Source organism: Styela clava, chromosome 5 (genome assembly GCF_964204865.1).
Source record: "Styela clava chromosome 5, kaStyClav1.hap1.2, whole genome shotgun sequence".
Lineage (NCBI taxonomy): Eukaryota > Metazoa > Chordata > Ascidiacea > Stolidobranchia > Styelidae > Styela > Styela clava.
In genome coordinates, this window is record NC_135254.1 from 10,666,395 (window position 1) to 10,688,664 (window position 22,270).

General features: G+C 33.9%; 3 protein-coding genes across 4 annotated transcripts; 1 reads left to right on the forward strand and 2 right to left on the reverse strand.

Moving 5' to 3' along the window:
* The first annotated feature begins 745 nt into the window (after positions 1 to 745).
* LOC144423055 (collagen alpha-1(XXI) chain-like) lies at positions 746 to 5,553 on the forward strand. Of its 2 annotated transcripts, none has more exons than XM_078113242.1 (5): positions 746 to 872; positions 1,218 to 1,392; positions 2,130 to 2,193; positions 2,792 to 3,460; positions 5,449 to 5,553. In XM_078113242.1, exons 1-4 carry the CDS (start codon positions 809 to 811, stop codon positions 2,939 to 2,941), a joined length of 453 nt encoding a protein of 150 aa, XP_077969368.1. In that variant the 5' UTR covers positions 746 to 808; the 3' UTR covers positions 2,942 to 3,460; positions 5,449 to 5,553. The 2 variants fall into 2 exon arrangements, with proteins under 2 accessions (XP_077969368.1, XP_077969369.1); XM_078113243.1 differs by lacking the exon at positions 5,449 to 5,553 and adding an exon at positions 3,786 to 4,190.
* A 1,630-nt stretch (positions 5,554 to 7,183) lies between these two features.
* On the reverse strand, positions 7,184 to 14,121 carry LOC144422855 (uncharacterized). The gene is made up of 12 exons (XM_078112743.1): positions 12,642 to 14,121; positions 12,394 to 12,567; positions 11,401 to 11,637; positions 11,345 to 11,358; positions 10,585 to 10,704; positions 10,408 to 10,462; positions 9,808 to 9,981; positions 9,178 to 9,426; positions 8,603 to 8,730; positions 8,009 to 8,213; positions 7,763 to 7,868; positions 7,184 to 7,466 (listed from the first exon to the last, which is right to left on the reverse strand). Exons 1-12 carry the CDS (start codon positions 12,703 to 12,705, stop codon positions 7,184 to 7,186), a joined length of 1,809 nt encoding a protein of 602 aa, XP_077968869.1. The 5' UTR covers positions 12,706 to 14,121.
* Positions 14,122 to 14,702: 581 nt separating this feature from the next.
* On the reverse strand, positions 14,703 to 21,383 carry LOC144422856 (uncharacterized). The gene is made up of 8 exons (XM_078112744.1): positions 21,281 to 21,383; positions 21,037 to 21,210; positions 20,336 to 20,572; positions 20,010 to 20,137; positions 19,409 to 19,550; positions 18,220 to 18,370; positions 18,003 to 18,100; positions 14,703 to 17,222 (listed from the first exon to the last, which is right to left on the reverse strand). The coding sequence occupies exons 1-8, from the start codon at positions 21,381 to 21,383 to the stop codon at positions 16,498 to 16,500; spliced, it is 1,758 nt and encodes a 585-aa protein (XP_077968870.1). The 3' UTR covers positions 14,703 to 16,497.
* Positions 21,384 to 22,270: the final 887 nt, after the last annotated feature.

Genomic DNA, 22,270 nt, shown 5'->3' on the forward strand with positions numbered 1-22,270 from the left:
ACAACACGATTTCTCGAATATCATCCTTTTTCTTAAGGGGTGTAATTAGGCACTTTTATTTTCCATTGCAGAGATGAGTGTAACATTACGATGATGACTTGTGCAACAAACACTATTTTCTGAGAGTAGATGTGTGAGCTACATATTTAGTGACGACTTATGTTTATTTGGTATGAGTATGTGATTCGTCCAATTTTCTAGAATTTGAGCCAGTTTTGGGGAAAGTTTAACGAAATTTGATTCAAAAATTACGATTACATATTGTAAACTGTATTTTAGAGATACACTAAGATAACTGTTTACGTACTGACGTTTGCGCAAATGATTCACTGGAATAATTAGTCATAAAAAATGAACCTTGGTGATCCCCTCGCATATAATTGATCACAGTATAGTTAAATCTGTATTCAAGTTGCATTTGTTTGCATTTTTGTTTATCAGTGCATATTATAGCCACCTGTGCTGTATATTTAAAAATATGAAAATTTCGCATTGTGACTAAATATCTCAAACCGAAATTAGTATAGCGATACCAAACAGTGATATGTAAATGGGGCATTGGAGTATGTATCAAGCGCACGTATCTGACTTATTATACATATTTTCAATTTCAATAAAATATGAAGGAATAATATACTAGTGGCAGAAGTAACTGAATGCCAAGGATTTATCAATTCTTTGGAACAAGTTTTTTTTTTAATGTTTTGGCATTTTCATTATCATTCTGTTTAACATATTTTTCAGAGCAATCATCCGCAAAGCATTACAATCTATAATTGAATTTTGTCAGCTTATAGGATTTAGAAGAATGAGAATTGAATCAATATTTTTGTTTATTCTTCTTCAATACCCAAGGCATCTGAACGCAGCAGGTATTATTTTATTGTTATGACTTTTTTAGGAAATTTGCTAGAAACAAAGTCATTCATTCAAGAAAAAGGGAGCTTGATCACTGATCAATGTTAGTGCAACCACGAAACGCCATCAAGAAATTTTGAGACGTTAAGAGATTGAAGCATAGAATTGAGCGTTGGTTAATACCGATGGGCATGAGGCCTAAAACTAACTGAATTTAACGGCTGAAAACTTTTAGAGGGACAATATTCAAAGATTCAAAAGAAAATTTTAAAAGCGGTAACAACGGTTGTCTGACAATGTGAATGAGTTTAGAAAATATAGGATTACATTACATCTCAAATATTAATTTATTTTGCCAGAATGTCGTGAAACGCCCATGGATCTTGTATTTGTGCTGGATGGATCGGGTTCCATCAGAGATGAGAATTGGGAGCTTATGAAGTCATGGGTCAAGTTGGTAGCAGAAAATTATGACTTAGGCGGATTAACACAGATTGGCGTCGTTCAGTTCTCACACTGGTTTCCAAATGAAAGGTAAGCTTAGAAAGATATAATCATTCAACAAATCCACGTCAATAAAGTAAGATTTTCCTTTTATTCATTTTGTAAGCCGAATTTATAATTTTTCTTTAAATTTTTCAAAGCAACTGCTCAATCAATTAAAATTAATTTACCCATAAACAGCTGCCATGCCATGAATGATTTTTTTTCAAGCGTCAGACCATGAATGTAGCTTCGAAAATTTTCTGACTGATGTACTGAGCTGTGTTATATATTGTAATATTTTTGGACACGTTAGTGGACATAACGATCGTTTTGTTATTATGTTGTTATTGTTCTTGTTGTTCTTTGTTACACAGAAAAAAAAATCGTTTTTCTCTTTGATCACTGGACCAATCGCTTTAAAATTTCAGTGTTTATTGAGGATCGAATTTTTTGCTAAAATGCTATAACTTTGATTTATTTTAAATATTCAATCGAGCTGTATGAAATTCGTTATTTTGTGTGCTATGACGTCATCAAAGTTTGCCACCATTTGGCGCTACGTTTTCATATATTGAACATATCTCTCTAGTTTCAATTACCCAAAAAGAGTCAATTTCAAACTTTGCCACTTTGTTGTTCCACTTCGCTTCGTGTTTTCACTGCTTTTATTTGAGTACAGTCAGCATACATTCTTCCAAAATCATTTTCGGCTTTTTTTGGGGTTTTCGAATCCATTGTCATTCAAACACAAAATATGATAAAATGATTTTCATTTTTTTTAACAGCGCACAGCCATATTTAAAAACTGAAATACAGCTCGGAAAACTGAAGACTGAAGCCCAATTCAAGGTAAAATATTCATCGAGCGTTGAATACCGCTGAGAGGGGCAGCGTCACGGTACGATCAGACGAGAGTGCTTGCTGATAATGTCTCAAGCATGGTAGAATAAAAAGTATTTTTCTATAAATAAAATACAATGGTGAAATTTCGAGTTAGCTATTGGGCGACATGGGTGTCAAAAAAAAATTGAAAAAAACAGCAATATCATTCGTAAAATCAAAAATACTAAAAACCAAAATTCAGACGGACTTTTTTTTTTTTTTTTTTTTTTTTATATATTCATTAATATATAAAACACAATTGATCGGTACATCTACAACAATCACTAATCATGAACAATACACAATTCATCATATAAAATAATCAGTAAATGTATCATAAAATTTTCCATTTTTGATCAGACGGACTTCGTGTGTACACGAAATGTAGTTTCCCAACAATGCTATTGAGCTAGTGTGGAGTCACCTTCTATGCAGAATAGAATTTAAAGGAAAATTCGTCGTATGATTTATCTTATTAAAAAGATTTGTTCACAAATGTGTGATATTTAAATATATCAAAATGCAATTAGCTTCAAAATAATAACTTGAACTGAGTATTCCTTAGGCCGCTGTTGACGAAATATCAATTCATGGATTCACAACTTACACTGCACATGCTATCAACAAAACAGTGAATGAAGATTTCATGAGATCTGATCGTTTCTATGATGCTTCAGTGAAGAAAGTCATTATTTTATTTACAGATGGAAGGTAATATCTTGTGTGAACAATGTCTGAATACACGTAAAATGCACCTTTGAATCGTATCGTTAACTGTTGTTAATGTTTTTGTTATTATTGTTAATGTTCACGGTTCATGTAATGGTAGTTAGCAGAGTTCTTTTGATATATCCGTATATTTAGCCCCTTTGTTTTTCAACTTGGGTTTCTGCGCGATATATATTATTTTTATACCATCAAGATATTAGTTGTTGAAAATCTAAATAAATGTTATTTCAAAGCTGATTACTACTTTATTATTTACCAAATTATTCTAATCTTAGACATCCAAAAATTAAGAAGTAGTATAAAACCGTTTTTGTTTTGCTCGATTTTTTGAAGGTATGCTCGTGTAACAAGTCTTAAATATGTGTGTAGATTGTAGATAATTTTTTAAATCTTTTGAAGATCTACCGACAGAAATGATTTGCTTTTGTCAGCAAAATATGCTCGGTCAAATGGGATTACTATATTTGCAGTTGGTGCTGGAGGTTATGTAATGGAGGAATTACAGGTAATCTGAAAAGTTGTAACAAATTGAAATAAGAGAAATTTTATGTTTCAATATATTATAGCTTTTCTACCTTTTGTCTAATCAATATATTTCTGTGTATTAAAGATTGTTCATCAACAAGACTGAGAAAGTATGACCAAATTAGTTATCAGGATAAAACTCTTTTTGACTGAGATTGATAAGTAACAATGTAGGCTACTGTAGTTGTTTAAATGTTCTTTCTATTTGGGCATTCGTGAGTGAGACCAGCTTCTTCTCTGTTTCTTGTATCTGGGATTGGCAAAACATATTTCATTCAAATAATATTTTTCTATTAAATAATTAGGCATGATGATGGAGAAATGACGTATCGCGGGAGCTCGAGCTGATATGCGACTGACGACGTTCCATTTAATCGCTGTAGCCCCAGTGGTGATGACATTTGTGGCTGCGAGCCATCGCACACTTGATTTGGATTTGTTCGCAATTACTGGATGGTGTGCTATATAGTAACTGAGAAAACACGCAAACCTATAAGCCATACTCGCATATTAATTTCATTCTGACAAAATGTCTATAACTCTGGCGATGAATTTGTATCTCATGATTAGATAAGTTAGGACTCCATGATCCAGGAGAATTTGGAAATATTGAATAACCATCATTGTATGATACACCGATAAAGTCAACTAATACGCATTATGCACATGCACGTGATTTGCATATAAATCAACCCGGTAGACACCCAGAATCTTCGCTGATACATGAGGACCCGTTCTCCAGCAAAACGTTAAGCCATGCATGCAAAATTGCAGATCAATAACGGCAGTATATTGCGGAGCTGCCAGTTTATTTGGACGCTGCCCGGCTCTTCAGCATCTCAGCTTGTGCGGTTTTCCGTGGCTAATTGTCAAAACATGTTCACTTGAATTCCTAACTTCCAAACTTCCCCCAGTTGTGGAATATCGAAATTAGTTTACGAGAAAATCTCCTGGAGCAACATCTAACAAATCGATACTTCCATACGTTTGATATCAGAGCATTTTGTTTCCTTATTGCAAACCATAATACACTGCATTTGATGAATGATCTCGTTTGCAATGAATTTTCTTTTAGGAATATTTACTATAGTGACGCTATGATTCGAGTCTTTTGCACCATCCACGTTTTGCCTGTGCTTGAACATATTTGAATAAACAGCGCTAGGATTGAGGGCATGGACGTGCCAAACTTTGCTGCTGCCCAGTATGAGGTTATGATAATGATGCCCCCCAACTTCAAAAATAATTCGTGGGATAAACAAATTAAAGCTGTTGCTATACATGAGAATGAATAAAGTAAATATGTGATAAATCACGCAATGAACAGACGAGCACATTGGCGGACAAGTGCGGTCAGCCACCACTATTATCACAATCAGTCACACATGACTACACACGTCATCTCAGCTTTCACTTGAATAAAACACATAGAGAAAAAATGTGTGATATCGCGAACTCTACAGCTTGGATCTGCTGCCTCTTCCCCGCTGGTCTGCCCCATAGTGAGGATAAAATCAAATATTAAATTGAAATTAAATGTTTCAAGCATGGTCTCTACTAGCACAATAAATCGTTTCTCAAATATCTCAATACCTGTGTGTTAGAAAACAGATTTGAGCTATGTTCATCTATAGATCATAGTTGAATTATACTCGAGGAAATTTGAACTCGACCTCGGCAAAAACAACTATGTGTTGGCATGTAATAAGACTCCGGCATCCCTTTTCATTTAGCATTCACTGGTATGATTGTCTTCATTACGATTTTAATATTTATTGATGTAACAAGTTTTATTTATGTCTTTGTGTCCACGTTTAACGACCTAGTTGTATTGGGATCATATGAGGAGGTATCAAATAAAACGGTAACAAAAATATTTTTTTAGTAACGAACAAGACCTAACCTTGTATAGCTTTGCTACATCGGATGTTTAAACCGAAAAATATAAAAATCAACTCTTATTAACAGATTATTGCAAATGGCCAGATCAATAACAATGAACGAGTGATTACAGTTTCAAATTTTACTAAGCTGAATACTACGGTAGATATTTTGAAGCAGGGTATATGCGCTATCCAAGGTAATATTGAATATTATATATATAATAGGTAATATTAATTGTCAGTTTTTATTGGAGCTGCTACGATATGTTAGTAGCATATAATATCGAACTACGTTTTCAAAATATTCTTTGCGCCCGAATCTGATATTGAGCCAAGACACTAAAATAATTAAATGCTCCACATTTCGACATCATAGGCCGAAATGATATTCGATTTTTTTTGTTGTTAAAATCAGTGGATTATAAGATGAGATGCTTCTTGCAGGCTACCACAACAAATTTAACGATTGAAATTCATTTTCTCGTTTTCGAAAAGCATTTCGTTCAATGCGCAGAGCTAATAACAACTCATTTCCTACATATTTTATCGCATATAATATAGAAATTCACATTCACCACAAGGTATAACAGCTAAAATGTACAAATTAAAGAGGGAATTATATAAGATTCAAAAAAATATTTATATTCGTTTATGGTTCCCTTCATAGTGTCTCGCTACACTTGCACAACTTCATCGCTAGAAGTTCAATGGAAAACAACTACATTTAAGTTGATGTTCTCATACAGACTTCAAATTCAGGTTACCTTCATAAATAGAATAAAAGTCATTTTATTGGTTTAAACACTTTCAGTTTGCGTTATAACATGTAATTTTATGCTAAATATCACATTTATGTATTTAACTTATAAGGATCTCAAGACCAAAGAAATCAAGAAGACAAGTGTTCAATTACTCATGAAAAAGGAACCAACAATAAAAATTCACGAAGAAAACATATCTTCGACGTTTGCTTGTCGAATAATTTATCCTCGAACGTAAGGGCAATCAGCTAACTAAAGCAAATCATTCGAGCATGTATGTTTTTACGTCACAACTCACAAATACCGCCATCGGTATCACATCATGAGAAAGCGTTTACCAAGATTTAATATGCGCTTCATGTTTTCATTTGAGATATATAGGTCATATTTGAACAAATACATTCAATTTAAAATATTAATTTGTGAATATAAGCTATCAAACAATATTCAGAAGGAAACGTGGGATGGCTGTTATCAGGATAAAGCTTTCAATAGATTATGACTTTAATTTACTCGAGTTTATGAATATTTGTTGAAAACACTTAATAATTAGACAATAGTGCTTGTGTACCCGTTTTCATTTATGGTGGGAAATAGAGAGCCAAGGAATATCACAATGCATCCATAATATACTACATCAAACTTATATTATTAAACGGGATGCTTGAAAAGGGGCAAATGTATTTCAAAGAAACCATTAGCAGCTCAGATCATGAGAGTTATACAAATATAGATTCTTCTTAGCTGGTTCGTATGCCACTTTCGGTCTTTGCCACATTTAAAAAAACGGATCAGCAGATGACTTAACTACACGTGACTTGCCTTTATAATAAAAGAACCGAATTTCACATCCGAATCTCACGGAAAATTAACGAGAAAAACTTGAATCAATATGCAATGGTATTTTGTTTCAATAAATATCAGTCAACACAAGCGCAGAAGTTTAAGAACAAGTAGTAAGAGTTAAAGTCACAATGCGTATATGTGTCTCGGAAAGAATAACATGATTCAGGATTGAACAAAAATGACAAAGGGCGATCGCCATTTATATTCAACATGTCAAGCATCATATTCATTTTCAGGCATTGAATTGATGTACGGATGTTCTTTTGTTGTACGATCATTCATTTCTTCGTTCTGATGATCTCCGTCTTTTATTTCTTCATAATTATGTGGGATTTCATAATTTCCTTCTTTCTCTTCTCTTAACTCATTATTTCGGGAGTTCAATTGTGATGTTTGAATTTTATCATATTTTTCATAAGAAACCGGGACGTCATTAACAACCTCATTCATCTCTGAAAGACGTTGTGGTTGAGTTGCGATTTTTTGAGAATTCCTTCTGTAAACAACAAAAAGGTTAGAAATAGTTCTCACATAGGCTTTTGAATAAGAAACAATGAATTTGAGACAATTTCTTGAATTGCTTCTGTTATAGAGGACTTAGACGTTATTGTGATCGATAGACACAAAACTCTGGACGAAAATGTTAGAGCCCAGTATCTCAGCCATTGTTCCGGACACTGAGAATGGATATACGACTGTATAAAAAGTTTTATTACACTTACTCAATTGAGATGAAATACTCAAAATCAGTGAAAATATACACATTTTGCTGTAGTATCGATCATTTCTCACCTCATTACTTTGCATCTACGAATCAGCAAACCAATTCCAAATAAAATGGCTGCAAGAATCAATGTGACTATGGATGAGACAATTGAAACCAATAAATTGTTGTGGTCTGCAATATAATTCAACAAATAAAAGGATAATAAATTAAAAAAAAAACTATCAGGATAGGACAAAATAGTTGTTTAGAAAACCTAATTTTGTGCACTTAAGATTATTGTCTCTCATAATTTGTAATCTATATAATCTTACCACCAGAAGTGGAAGTCGATGTGGTAGTAGTGATTGCACTAGTTGGAAAGAGAATGTTTATCGCCGTAGTTTTTGTGTTGTTCGCATTAGCAGACAATGTGGGAGTATGTGTCATGTCTCTAGGAATTGTAAATGTGGTAGTCATTTTAACAGTTACCGCGGTGGATGTTGTATCACAGGCAGTGTCTCCTGAACAATTGGTCGTCTGAAGGAAGCAATTGTGTTTAGCAATTTTTTGATTCAATACGTTGTACAATAATCTTTATATATTTCAACAGTCATTTAAATCCCGAGTTTAATTAATGTTTTTCAAAAAGTAAAAATATAAAAACCCAAAAGATAAAAAAAAATATACATTAATTCACACGCTAATGAAAAATATCGAAAGTGAATGATTTAGATAAATCAGAAACTTTTTTGGAGAATTTGTACATATTCAGTTCATGCGCCCCGAATCAGAAGTATAGCGGGGATGACCCTGAAGGATGCGGCTTACTACTAAAACAATATAGCATGATGATCATTTTTCTTTAGCCCTTTAGAAGATCGAAAATTATTAACTTACTACAAAAAATGGCATTTTTTATTTCTTACCTCAAAATTAGAACCAATGCAAATATTGGGCCTCGTCCTTCCCGAGTCAATGCATGTTCTATAGCGTTCTTTCATCATTGAGCTGCAGTTGCATGTACTCCATGATGACCACGTTTCCCAATATCTTCCTGCACATTGTAAAGATAATCTTAATTCAGAATTACCGCGCGCATACTCTTTTCATCGATGTTGTTGATGATGCATATTCAAACTATATCATATTCAAACTTTTCTGCCTTTTTAATTTGTTGTTTTCCTCAGATAGTTATAGATCAAGAGTCAGATTTATTTTTATCATCGTTGAAACTAAGTGAAGTTGGAGTTCGTGTTAAATTCAAATTACTTTTCGTCTTTTCCGTTATACTAAAAACCTATTTTTAACATTTATACTGTTCTAATCACACAGCAAAAGTATATTCGCGCTGGAGTTGATTGTATTGGAGCTATGTTAAATAAATTTAAAACAGTTTGACCTGTCACCTCATTTCTCCTTATTTTTTATTTTTCAACTTTAATATCAGAAAAAATATGTTAAAAATTCATTTTTACTCGCTGTCGCAAGTTATTTTACTCACCGATATGGCGTTGACAAACGAACCCTTTTAACCCTGTTGCTCCGGTGAAACAGTCCATCGTATGCCATAGAAGATTTGCGTCATAAGTTTTTTGTTCACCTATCGATACACAAGTCTCTGTTCCACTGATATGATTGTTTGGTTCTCCTTCATCCCAAAGAGGGAATGAAAGGTTCCTTCCATCGTTCCATTGAAATATCGACTTCGATTTGTCATAAACAAGTCCAATGTAGAATGTGTATGGTTCTCCTGTAATAAAACATATCAAATTGTTTTATACTAGTAGGACACGTTTGGACAAGTGTTTTAGCGATGGTCGAGCAGTTGAAGCGTTAGCTCTAACTGTGTTGGCATTCCAGATTACGCATCTCAGTTTTAAAAGCCATCCCACGTCACCCCTGGGTGTAATATATTGGTCAGACAATGCAAAACACTAATAGAAGCTCCTTATATATTGTTAGATATCAGTGGTTTTTGCACGGGTCCGCGTTCGCGTCCTCGTGGGTGTCATATCCCACAAGGAACGGACTCGTTGCATTTCGTTCGTAATGCCATCAACGACCGAAATTATTATATCGCCGCAATACATACACATTCATTGACTTTTAATACTTACAATAATGCACGTACCTGATCCATCAGAAATGAGTGCTTTTATAAATCTTTGTGTTATTTCATTCTTTATTAATGCTAATTCGCCTCCTTCATTTTTGCAAAATGTTTTCGAATATTCATAAGAACTTGAACTACCACCCGGTGAAACATAATATTCATAACTTCCATTGGGAAACCAGTTTCCTCGACCTGTTTCACAAATGAAATACCAAATATTTGAAAAATACCAGAATCTCGAAACATGCGCAGCGAAAATGCACGGTGGAACGAGATGCCATCAGGTATTGCAGGCGCTTGGTTTACTTTAAATACTAAAGTCAAAAATAAAGAGAAGCGGTAATATAGGGACTATTTAAAATTTTTTGGAATATTAGCTATTTTATCACCTTTTGATTAGAGCGAATAGCATAGTTAAAGGCAACGGCGTTGAGTCAGTGGAAACATTCGTAACATAATTACAAAAAGACGTGTGTTCGACGTGACTTATGTGAAAGAGTTTAACAGAGCCCATTGTTCATTTCCCAATCTCTTTTTAGCATTAATTGTAATAAATGGTCAGTTTTCGGGAAATGAAGACGTAATAATATAAATTTAAAATGAGTTTTCCATTCTCACCTAGTTGAGTCGGAGCTGTGTTCATAAAGGCACAGGTAGCGGATGGCGTGCATATCTAAAAACAACGTTCAAATTGTTCATTCGGCATGCAAGTATTTTAACCGAGCTAACTATAATAAACAAGCATTTTGAACGGAAAGTCAATCATAATAAGTTATATATCTAAAACAAGTTTACTTCAGACTGTGTTGCCGTGTCATTGCATGAGTATGGACCAATTCTTCCGCTGTCAACACAAGTTCGGTTACGCTGTCTTATTCCCGGGCATTCACAACTTCCCCAAGACTCCAATGATCCCTAGTTCCAGCCTGCAGAAACATACAAAGAAAAATAGGAGGTATATTCTTTACAACTAAGTATTCTGGATCAATTTTTTATCAGTAAATGTAAATCAAGGTGAACTGTTAATACAGTATGAGCGGCAGAAACAATAGCATAGATGTGCAAGGTATATAAGTAGTGATAAGATCAAAAACAGTTAGATAGTTTTGCTTGCAGTAAATTTATGATATTGTGAAACTGCTTTCTTTAAACATAATTTATCCAGTTAAATTTAAAATATTGGACCCAGATAACCCAATTCTCAATTTTTCTTAAGAGTATTTGCTCAAAGCAAAGTTAGTCGCACTCATTCGGAATAAAGAATACTAGTATCTGATAAATATACGGGCGGTAGCTAAAATGCCAAGTGTCACTGCAATTATACAGTATTTCGTTGGTGCAATAAACACCAGCGGATGCCTGCTGATGCGTTACTACAAGCAGTTCAAATTAATGCTATAATGAGCATAATCATGGGCAGTAACTCTTGACATGGTTACAATTTATCAAATTGGCGTTAAAATATATAAATAGGTATTTGCAAAAAGATTTTGACTCTTGTGTTTTACAAAGTTCAGACGACCATTTATTGCATAAAAGATTAGTCCGTATTCACAAAAAATATATAATCTACAAATTAAGTATAAATTTATTACAAACAAATGTTATTACCGATTAATCGTTGACAGACAAATCCAGTTGGTAAATTCGCAGCGCAATCGACGTCAGACCACGGTAGATTTGCAATATACGTGTGAAACCACCCTATAGCACCACAAGGTTGGGGTCTCCCACTAGAAGGTTCTCCTGCGTTCCAGTTAGTGTAGGTTAGTTCTGAATTGTCATTCCATATGAAGGTATTACTTGTGCCAACTTCCTTTAAGCCAATATAAAATCCATATGGTGTTCCTGTAAGTGTAGACAATAAAATGCTGTAGAGCAGGGTTTGTCAAACTGGGGCCCTCGGGCCCGCGGTACGTGTTGACTGCACAGAGAGTCCGCAACGATATGAAAAGATTGTGATTGATCTTTAACGATTGATCTTAATCAACAAGTCATAGCATCTTTTTGGTTCAGCTTTGTGGACAAATATTGCAGTCAGTAAAAGCGATTTCAATTTCATTGCTATTTGCGACGATCTACATTGTGAGGCAGCATTTTTAGCTCTTACCAATATGATGACAAAATACAAGTCGAGACTTGTCGTATAATCGAACCTACAAGTTTACTAGTCACAAATTGCTCAAGAATCGATAAATTGAGCAGTGAAAAGCATTATTACCGTTTATGTTGTTATGTTGACAAAACAAATTCTTTCCCCGTTGGTTAGGCGCAAAAACTGATACGGGGTCTGTCAAACCTAAGATTCACAAATAGGGGTCAGACCCAAAAAGTTTGGGAAACCCTGCTTTAGAGTAATAAAAAGTTTTGTCGTGTGTAATATTTGTTGAATGTAAACATCACTGGTTGGAACTGTTGGAGATAAATGAAACTATATTCTTATATATGACGACTGACGAATTAAACAATTCTCAAACAAACGTATGGAGTATTCTAACGCAAATCCTAAAACGCACGAACAAAGATTCTAATGATCATAACGTTAAATACTCTTAAGCAAATTCATTCCGGGATCTGGGGTAAAGCGTAAAATGTCCTGTTTACCTGAGGTAGCTGAGACTTGATTCTGAATAAACGTTTGAATCTCGCTAGTTTTTATCATTGCCATCTCACCATCATTGTTTTTACAGAATGTTTCACCATCAGCATATGATTTTATATCTCCATTTCCAGATACGTAGTATTGGTAACTTCCAAATGCATTCCACTCACCTCTACCTGGTCGCAAAAATAAAGAGTTTATCAATCAGCACATACTTTGAAAGACATGATAATATATAATATATGCCAACCTGCGCTAACGACGGCAACCATCCAAGCAAATATTCCAACGAATATCAAACGTTGTTCTTTCATTTCCGCGGCTAATTATCTAACATTTCTAACTTTCTTAACCCGTACAATTCTGATTTAAATCCAAAAATTGAATAAAACGAGATTGATATATACCAGATAAGCAAAACTAACGACATAAACTTTCCATGACAATACTAAAACATCAAAAGCTATGAATCGATTAGATAACACTACTAAATATGTACAAAGCAAATAATACAATTCATAATACTTTATGCAATACTTAGGAATGAATGATTTGATTGCCCACAATAGCACTAAATGTAATTATTCAAAAATCTTCGATATTATTTTCAGTACACTGCAAATAATTATCAAATTTCTAGCCGCATTAATTTCAGTTTCAGAAGAGTAATGTAGATGAAACCCTAATTCGACTTGCCAGGATGAAATCATAAGCAATATGATCTGACAGTTCTTACTATTCAATATTTAGGCGTAATATGAGTAATGAGGTTAACATTTTTACACATGTTAAAATAAAGCGTTTGTGGGGGACAGAAAGAGTAAAACTTACTGTCATGAGTTGGACATTTCCATAACCTTTTAGTTACAACGTTTTTAAATGACAGCAAAGAGATGATTAATGACGAATATGCTGCAGAAGAAGATACCTATTACAAAGCTAATTAGCAATGTTATAATATTATCTAGTCACTTATGTTCGTGTTATATATTGAGCAAACCTTATTCATACAGAAACATAGTGGCATTTTAAAAAATGACAAAACTCGGATATCAAAATGTAAAAATTATAACAGAGTTGGCCCAATGCTATTTAGTTGAGATTTGAACGAAACAATTAGTTTCTATCCTAAAAATAAATATATGTTTTATATTTTAATGTGAATAAAAATAATATCGTTTAGTGCCATTTCACACACATTTGGTTTTCATAAATAAATAGTGAGAAATTGAAATTGCAAAACTCCTAAATGCAAGTATATACAAGTGTTATAGTGATCACTGACTCAGAGAAATCTTTATGCGGTAATGTAATCAATACGGATAAGTGTGTCTTTTGATGCATTATAATAAAACCGTTAAACTTGAGATGAGATAGCGGGTGCTACAGAATTTAGAGGTAATGTTAAAGACATAATATATATAAGCAACGGCATTCTTGCGGTTTTGCAATGTTTAGGTACTGGGAATCAGAAATCGATTAGTTGGAGTTCAATTACGACAAAATAGCCTTTGGATTCATCACTACAACATCGACAACAACAGTAATTTAGAAAAACGATTTATATGTTCATTTCGTGTTCATAATTTGCACGGGGCAATATTCAAATAACTATTTTTGATTGTTACTTTAGATTTCAAGATTAGACACCGGGCTGTCATCATCTGCGTGCCAACAACAAACGGCCCGTCAGGCGATAATGTTACTTGAGCATAGCGATTAATTAGACTTCTTTTGTCACAATGACATATTCATCACCTTCGGGACCAATAACTGTCCTTTGTATTCTTTTCTGCCTTCGGACTGCCGTGGTAAGTAAATTTTTGGTGCTATCTAAACCTATATTCTGCAAATTTTTCAATTTATATTCACAGTATTGCAAAACTCTTACTTGTAAATTCCATGACACATAAGGTCCAGTAGAAAAAGAAGAATTGCATTTCTACCTTTACGTCAACATATATATTAAAATCTCAATAATAACTTGAAATCCCTTTTTATTTTGAACAACCAATCAAAACTTTTGCGCACGTGTATCCAGCTCAAATCATTTTATCCAGCCTCCTACCAACCCTATCCAATCGTCTTATTTCACAGACCTACAAAATAATGCATGTTCTGTTACTTCCCTGTATTGCCCTATTTTAAAGATATTAAAACTTTAATCCTCCTCAGCGATTAATGAACAGAATTTATGTATGCAAAATAGATATATTTTTCATGAAATCTAGACATCCCACTCGTTTACATTATTTGTTTTGACGTGTTTTATATACGTTGTTTCTACATCACCACGCTTTCCTATTCTTGCTAATATACGTACATGCATGCAGCTATACGTTATGTTGTTTTGAGTCGATAAATTTATAACAAGACATTTACACAATTTGAATTATATGACAAAAAGATGGTGAAACTTTCAGAGATCTTACAGTAAGTTTCTCATTGTTCAGACTTGTTCTGGCATATGTAACACCAAAGTAATCAATTGTATTGGTTGACAAGAGCCCTCTCCTAAATTTATTGTATGTTTTTCCACATATGTGACTTTTGGTTGAATACAACTATATAAAATTAAACTCAGTTACTTTGTAGCTCCATTCATGAATCGTGGTTGAGCCTAACAAATCTTGTAACATGGCCCTGATTAGGTAACAAAATTTGGACAAATAATAGCTGTGACCTCCAAGTCAGGAAGTTTGATTAAAATTTATATCAATTTACAATGAAAGGTATATATGTGAAGGTAAACTAGTAATATATATTTGCGAAATGCGTTTTAAATTCAATGTTCGATAAAAAATAAATTCAAATTAGTTAGTAAAATTCTCTGACCAAGTTTATTGCATATATATATTTGAATAAATGTCAAATTCTAACACGATTGTCAGCTCTACCACTAGAGAATCAGATGAAATTTAGTTTTGCATATTTCATACCTTTATTGGGAGATTTGATAGACAAAACGGAAAAGCTAGATTTGATAAAAATACCCATCGATTAAATAAAATTGGTAGTGTAAATTTTTATAGATTGGAATGAAATACTGTTACTATGACGAAAAAGGCAATGCTATGCATGATTGAAAAGTATGGATTCAACTTTATTTATGGAATCTGTAAATAAAATATAAAGCAGTATAAGGCAGAACAGCGTAACATATTCGAAAACTAAAAAATAGTCAAAATTTACGGTAAAAATAACTTGAAAAACCCTTCCAGATAACCAGACAAATGAATATTGTTCCCAATACATGTTTATATCATAGCATCAAAGTAGATATAGTTTGGTAAAGATTTAAACAACGAAGGCGTTTTGTCTAATAACCGATCCGGGTCCGATCTGTAAATAGTTAACCAAGTAATCATTGAAGTAATCAAATGTTTCATTGAAGAAGAATATCATGACAATTTTCTAAGTTTCGTTCACACCTTCAATGAAAATAACGCTTTGGTAAAGCAGTTTGAATTGGATTGTTCAAATTCATAATTATTTTACAAAATCAATAAAGTATATTCATTGTGAATTTAACTTATATATTGGTACTAAGTTGATATTTTTGTCAGTTTTCTTTTGTAAATTGTCGACCTTGGGGCGAAGTTGTTGAACCTTCATCATTTAATCAATTTAAAACAAACTTCAAATTTACTATCGTAAAGTTAATAATTGGTATTCGAAAATACCTTTTCAAAAAACAAAGCAGGAGCAGTTTATAGTCAACCCGGGGCGCTCCAGAGGTGTGTGTACCAATATGGAAGTAGTTAATTTTGTTCGCCTACTTTACATCAAGTTTTGTGAAGGTACTGAAACCTGTGGGCAAAGGGCATGTTAACTTGACTAACACAGACAATCCCAAGTTCGTAATACAAACAAATAAAAGGGAAATCGGGATAAAATTATGGCCTAACCCTAACCTGGTACACACACTACGGTAGTAGCCAACCAGATGTATAATATATTAGATAATCAACAGTTACTTCCAGAAGCAACATGGCTCGTAGTTAGGTAAGCATTAGTAGGTTTATTCATCAGTCTGAACCTGTTTTTCTGCTACTAATCCAATAAATATGTAATATTGATTATAGTTTAATTTAACTTTCCCATCCTTATTTAATGTTGTCAATATTTGCATATGGATCATCGTTTACTTCAATGTCAGCCCCTTCGGCATCTCCCGTGACATCGGAATTCTGATCTGTTTCAGGTTTATTGATCGTTGCATAAGTTACTTCATTGAAGTTTGAAGAATCATCTTTTCTGGGTTTCTGTACAACAAGGGTCACTTTATTGTCGTCTCCATCTGAAGATGTTTCCTGTTTCACGGGTTCTTTCGATTTGGTCTTCTGCACGGTAGCGTAAGTCGGACTAGGCACTAGCTTTTCATCAAAAGAATTTTCTGGTTGCGACATTTTTTTAGAATCCTCAACATAGTGCTTTTGAACCGTTGCGTAAACCACAGGGGAGTTCTCGTCAGGGTAACCAGAAACATTACATTTTTCACTCATTTTTTGCTTATCAACAACAGCGTATTGAGTTTCTGATACATCTGCCGCATCCAAATCTTTTGAGAATTTGGATACCTTTTTCGAATTTGTCTTGTTTACAGCAGTATATAAAGCATTGTCGTTGCCTTCTGTGGTCACATCGTTTATCTGATTCTGATGGTTATCGGCAATGGCGTAGAGGGAATCTTGCCCGTTTGATGAGTCAACTTGATCTTCGGGTAAGAGAGAATTATTGTCTGCGTGTCCATCAGGGTTTGCAAACGTCTGATAACGAAGAGTTTCCGTATTTTGAGAATTGTCTCGACCTGATTCCACATCTTCGGGATCTGTAGCAGTAAAACATGTTAGTGATATATATTAATATGAATCAGCTGTTTTGACACACTTGAAGCATTTTCGTTTGGAGGAGTTGGAAAATAGGTCGGAGCCATTCAGATTAACTGACTACATTTGGATACGGACTCATACACCCTATTACCTACTCGAGTTACTTATATTAATATAATAAACCAAAACTGAATGCATGATGAAGTTCATTAGAAACAACAATTATGAATTGTTACTGGAAAGATTCTATTTAGTATAGGTTGGTATCGTTGCAACAGGTTGTGAGTTAAATGTAACATCTTATCTTGTTTTACGCTTCTCTGTGTAGTATTCCTATATGCTATATATTCTCAATATATTTCCCACAAAATCACTTTTTTCCCATTAGGCATATAGCTCAAATAAGATAATCATATGTTGCACATTTTGGGGGCTCCCGAAGTATGCGAACCAAGATGGCGGACATCGGAATGTAATATGTGTATTAGGTTAAGGTTAGGCCATAATATTAGGTATAAATACTACGGGAGGCTCTTGGCTAGTCTTCGAACTGATAATAGGACTAAAATGAGGAAAATTGGAAAAAAATTATCGCCTAACCCTAACCTGTTACCCATGTTACGTTCCGATGTCCGCCATCTTGGTTCGCATACTTCGGGAGCACCCCTTTTTGTTTGTCATACATTTACTAGCATGTGGTGGACAGTAAAGTATAAGAATTCATCAACGCAGGTAGAATACGTTGACGTAATACTTTAAATGAAGTTACATTAACTTACGATCTGACATTATATCTCTCGAATTAAGTTGATTTTCCATTTCTAAATCTTTATGGTAATTGCAACGATCTCCTGTGTTTATGATTCCGCGGCCTCTTCTGAAAGCAAAACTTTAGATTGTATGCATTCTCGGTGAAATGAGTAAACCCTTAAAAAGATATTTGGTATTTTTTCACTATTCATAAAAGATGTAATGTCATAATGTTGGGTATATTACCTTTTTTTGAGTTGCTTTGAAAGTATAAAAACAATGATAAGCGCTAAAAGAAGACACCCTCCGATAGTTCCCACGACTGGTCCAATGATTGATGTTTGTGCAGCGGGTGTAAATGAACGAAGAATTCCAATCGTCGAAATGTCAGGAATTTCTGTGTGAGATAATATAGGAATTAATATCAGTACAATATAAATGATCAGAAATCTAATTTAATACATTATGTTCATTTAACACATTTTTGCGAGCTGAAATTGAATTTAAAATATTTTGCAACGCTCACATTTGAAAATTAATCGTACGAAAGTTATTTGACTGCTTCATCATGATGTTATACATTTGAACATTCTAATTGGTCTTTTGATCGATGAACAAATGTTGGCCACGTTCTCGCGTGCATTTTAATAAATGACTCAATTGTAGAAAAGGTGAAACTGATTGTATAAACTTATTATTTGTTATGGCAATGCTGTTATAATCATCCCACGTTACGTTTGTTGAAATTATTTGAGTTTGGTTTAAGGAGGATTTTGTCAATATTAACTCTGATCAAATATAGATTGTTGCTTTCATGCAGCTACTAGTATAGGATCAAGCCATAAAATTATAAATTGCTGTTATTTTGCGCGTTGCGTGTTGATTGCTACTAGATTCTGGATTGGTAATGACTGTAGAATTCTGCTCAAAGCATGTAGTGGCGGCAGTAGACGTAGAATCAGTGTTTGTGGGAGTAGAATCAGATTGAGTAATTCTTCCGGTGGTTGTTTTCATTACCGTTGTTGCTGTAGACAAAATTGGCGATGTGACTTCACAATTATTTCATTGACTCGTTTCGTACGTTGATTGTATAATTGTACTTGTAGGGATAGTGGTTTCCAGTGAGCTACTTGGTATTTCACCGCTACCGAAAGTTGTCATTTCACTTGCCGTCGTCGTCCTCTTCTCATTTATCTGTGTGAGAGACATGGTTGAAGGCCCTGTAATCATCGTGCTTTCCGTATTAAAAACGTGGCTGTTCGGCGATCTGGATAGTTGAATGGGTAAAAATTTATGCCCGTTCCTTCAGTGCTATTAATTTTAAATTAAGATGTGAATTAAAAAGTCACTGTCGTCATTTGGTCTTCTTCCGTGCCTGCAAATGAAGAAGAAGTGCCTTGCAAGTTAAAGTTTGCGTTTGCCACAACATACACACCGGTAGTCATGGTAGTCATTACTTCGGTGGGTTCTTCGTTTGTTGACGAGGTGGTTAACTCATCAGCAGTTGTAGTTAATGGAGATGTTGTTTCCGCAACAGTAGTGGTATAACAAGTTGGGTCTTTTGTACAATTTGCAGTCTGTTAAAAATATTAAATCAAACTAAAAGAAAATTGAAATTGATCAGTATAATTACAATTCCCAAGCATGGCTTTAAATGGCAAAAGTTTCTGTAACATACCCAGAAAGCATTAATATTTTCAATATACACAGGTTATGATATACAATAGTATCACTCTGATTCTTCCACCGCCAAAACGATTTGATCATGCCGTGGAAATAAGTTCTACGCTATACGCTATATTATTTTGAGGTTCAAGATCATCTCTAACATGCTAAAGTAGATTATTCCGAATGAAGAATGCCATCACTTTATAACGTGGTTACTCGAGAATGAAAAACTATCATTCATTATAGCTGTGTATAAATTTGACATTGAGTTCAATCTACACTGCAGTACAAAATTGCAGATAAAATAAACAACCACGACGACAAGAAAATTATAAAATGTACACATTAAATATTTAGCTTCTTCATACCTCATTGTGACTGCCAACGCAGGCATCGGGCCCTGTTCGCGGAGAATTGATGCAAGTGCGATTTCTCAATTTGATTATGGTTGAGCAGTTACATTCACTCCAAGAAGACCAGGTTCCCCAGTATTTACCTATATTGGAACTGTTATTTTTTATAAATGCAATCAGCTAGATAGTAATATACCTAAATATACAATGGGGGTGGTTCAGCAAAGTTCGCATTGACTATGAAGTCAATGTCATTAAAATATATAAATATTTATTTGTATAAAGAAATAGGAATTGAGTGGCAAATTTAGTATACATTTATTACAAACAAAGTTTTTTACCGATTACTCGTTGACAGACAAATCCAGTTGGCGAATTCTTAGCGCATTCGACGTCATACCACGGTAGATTTGCAAAATACGCGTTAAACCACCCCATAGCAACACACGGTTCAGGTTTATCACTAGACGGTTCTCCTGAGTTCCAGTTAGTGTAAGTTAGTTCCGAATTGTCATTCCATATGAAGGTATTGTTTGTGCCAACTTCCTTTAATCCAATATAAAATCCATAGGGTTGTCCTGTAGACAATAAAATGCTTTAAAGCAGAATTTCCCAAACTGGGGTCTTTTAGCTAAATTGAGCAGTAAAAGCATTAATGACGTGTGTGTTGCTGCATTAATGAAACATTATCCTTCCTCATCTTTCCTCCTGGTTAGATACATAAATTGATGCGGCATATGATAGGGGTCCGACAATACTAAGATTCACAAATAGGGGTACGCGACTTAAAAAGTTTGGGAAACCCTGCTTCAGATTAATGGAAAGTGATGTAAGGTTGTATGTAAACATGGCTGGTTAGGACTGTTGGACATAATTGAAAAGAGGTGCAAATATGTAAAGACTGACGAATTCTCAGACAAACGTATTGAGAATTCTAACCCAAATCACGAAACGCATGAACAAAGATAAAGACCATAATGTTAAATAACCTTAAGCAAATTCATTTCGGGATTTGAGGTAAAACGTGAAATGTCCTGTTTACCTGAGGTAGCTGAGACTTGATTCTGAATAAACGTTTGAATCTCGCTAGTTTTTATCATTGCCATCTCACCATCATTGTTTTTACAGAATGTTTCACCATCAGCATATGGTTTTATATCTTTTTCTCCAGATACGTAGTATTGGTAACTTCCAAATGCATTCCAATTACCTCTACCTTGTCGTAAAATAAAGAGTTTATGAATGAGCACATAACTTGAAAGACATGATATATAATAGATACCAACCTGCGCTAACGACAGCAATCATCCAAGCAAATAATCCAATGTATATAATAGGTTTCTTATTCATTTCCGCGGCTAAATATATAACATTTCTAACTTTCCCCATAACATTACAATTTGAATACGAAAATGGAAATAAAACAAGAATGGTGTGTATTTGCGAGCTGAGAACGTTTTCATCTTCTTCATCAAAAAATGAGAATATTTAAAATAGTGTTTGGTTAGGTTTGAAAACAACTAACAAAAAATTTGTCTATATATTGTGAATTAACGCTCTGACCGTGAATGCAGCTATGTATTTATTCAGCAGAGAACCCTGCGGAAAACTAACGACATGAACTTTTCTTGACAATATTAAAACATCAAAAGCTATGGACCGATTATATACCACTACTAAATTTCTTCCAAAGCTAATAATACAACTTTATGCAATACTTATGAATGGGTGATTTGTTTGCCCACAATAACATTGAATATAATTATTCGAAAATCTTCGATACTATTTTGAGTACACTGCGACTAATTATCAAATTTCTATCCACATTACTTTCAGTATCAGAAGAATGATGCAGCTGAAACCTTAATTAGACTCGCCAGGATGAAATTATAAGCAATATGATATAGCATTTGTTAGATCAGTCAGTTAGATCTGACAGTTCTTATCTTACAATAACTAAGTCTAATATGAGTAATAAAGGTAATATTTTTATAAATGAAAACATAAATAAAATTTTTGTGGGGGACAGAATGAAACTTCCTATTACGAGTGGGATGTTTCAATAACCTTTAAAGAAAAGATTAACGACGAATATGCTTCAGAAGACGAAACCTATTACAAAGCTACTTAGCAATGTTATAGCATTATTCAGTCACTTATGTTCGTGTTATATATTGAGCAAAGCTTATTCATATAGAAACATCGTGGCATATTAAAAACTGATAACACGCAGATATCGTATTGTGGAAAATTAACAGGGTTGGCCTAATACTATT

Excerpts from the sequence above, each read along its gene's own strand:
- LOC144423055 (XM_078113242.1), top strand. The coding sequence starts at position 809 with ATGAGAATTGAATCAATATTTTTGTTTATTCTTCTTCAATACCCAAGG. Across the intron at positions 1,393-2,129 it reads CACTGGTTTCCAAATGAAAG|CGCACAGCCATATTTAAAAA; the intron begins GTAAGCTTAGAA and ends TTTTTTTAACAG. Across the intron at positions 2,194-2,791 it reads AGACTGAAGCCCAATTCAAG|GCCGCTGTTGACGAAATATC; the intron begins GTAAAATATTCA and ends AGTATTCCTTAG.
- LOC144422855 (XM_078112743.1), bottom strand. The coding sequence starts at position 12,705 with ATGAAAGAACAACGTTTGATATTCGTTGGAATATTTGCTTGGATGGTT. Across the intron at positions 8,214-8,602 it reads GCATTGGTTCTAATTTTGAG|ACGACCAATTGTTCAGGAGA; the intron begins GTAAGAAATAAA and ends TGCTTCCTTCAG. Across the intron at positions 7,467-7,762 it reads CGTAGATGCAAAGTAATGAG|AAGGAATTCTCAAAAAATCG; the intron begins GTGAGAAATGAT and ends TGTTGTTTACAG.
- LOC144422856 (XM_078112744.1), bottom strand. The coding sequence starts at position 21,383 with ATGGGGAAAGTTAGAAATGTTATATATTTAGCCGCGGAAATGAATAAG. Across the intron at positions 21,211-21,280 it reads GATTGCTGTCGTTAGCGCAG|GTAGAGGTAATTGGAATGCA; the intron begins GTTGGTATCTAT and ends TTTTACGACAAG. Across the intron at positions 17,223-18,002 it reads GAGAGATATAATGTCAGATC|ATCCCGAAGATGTGGAATCA; the intron begins GTAAGTTAATGT and ends TTACTGCTACAG.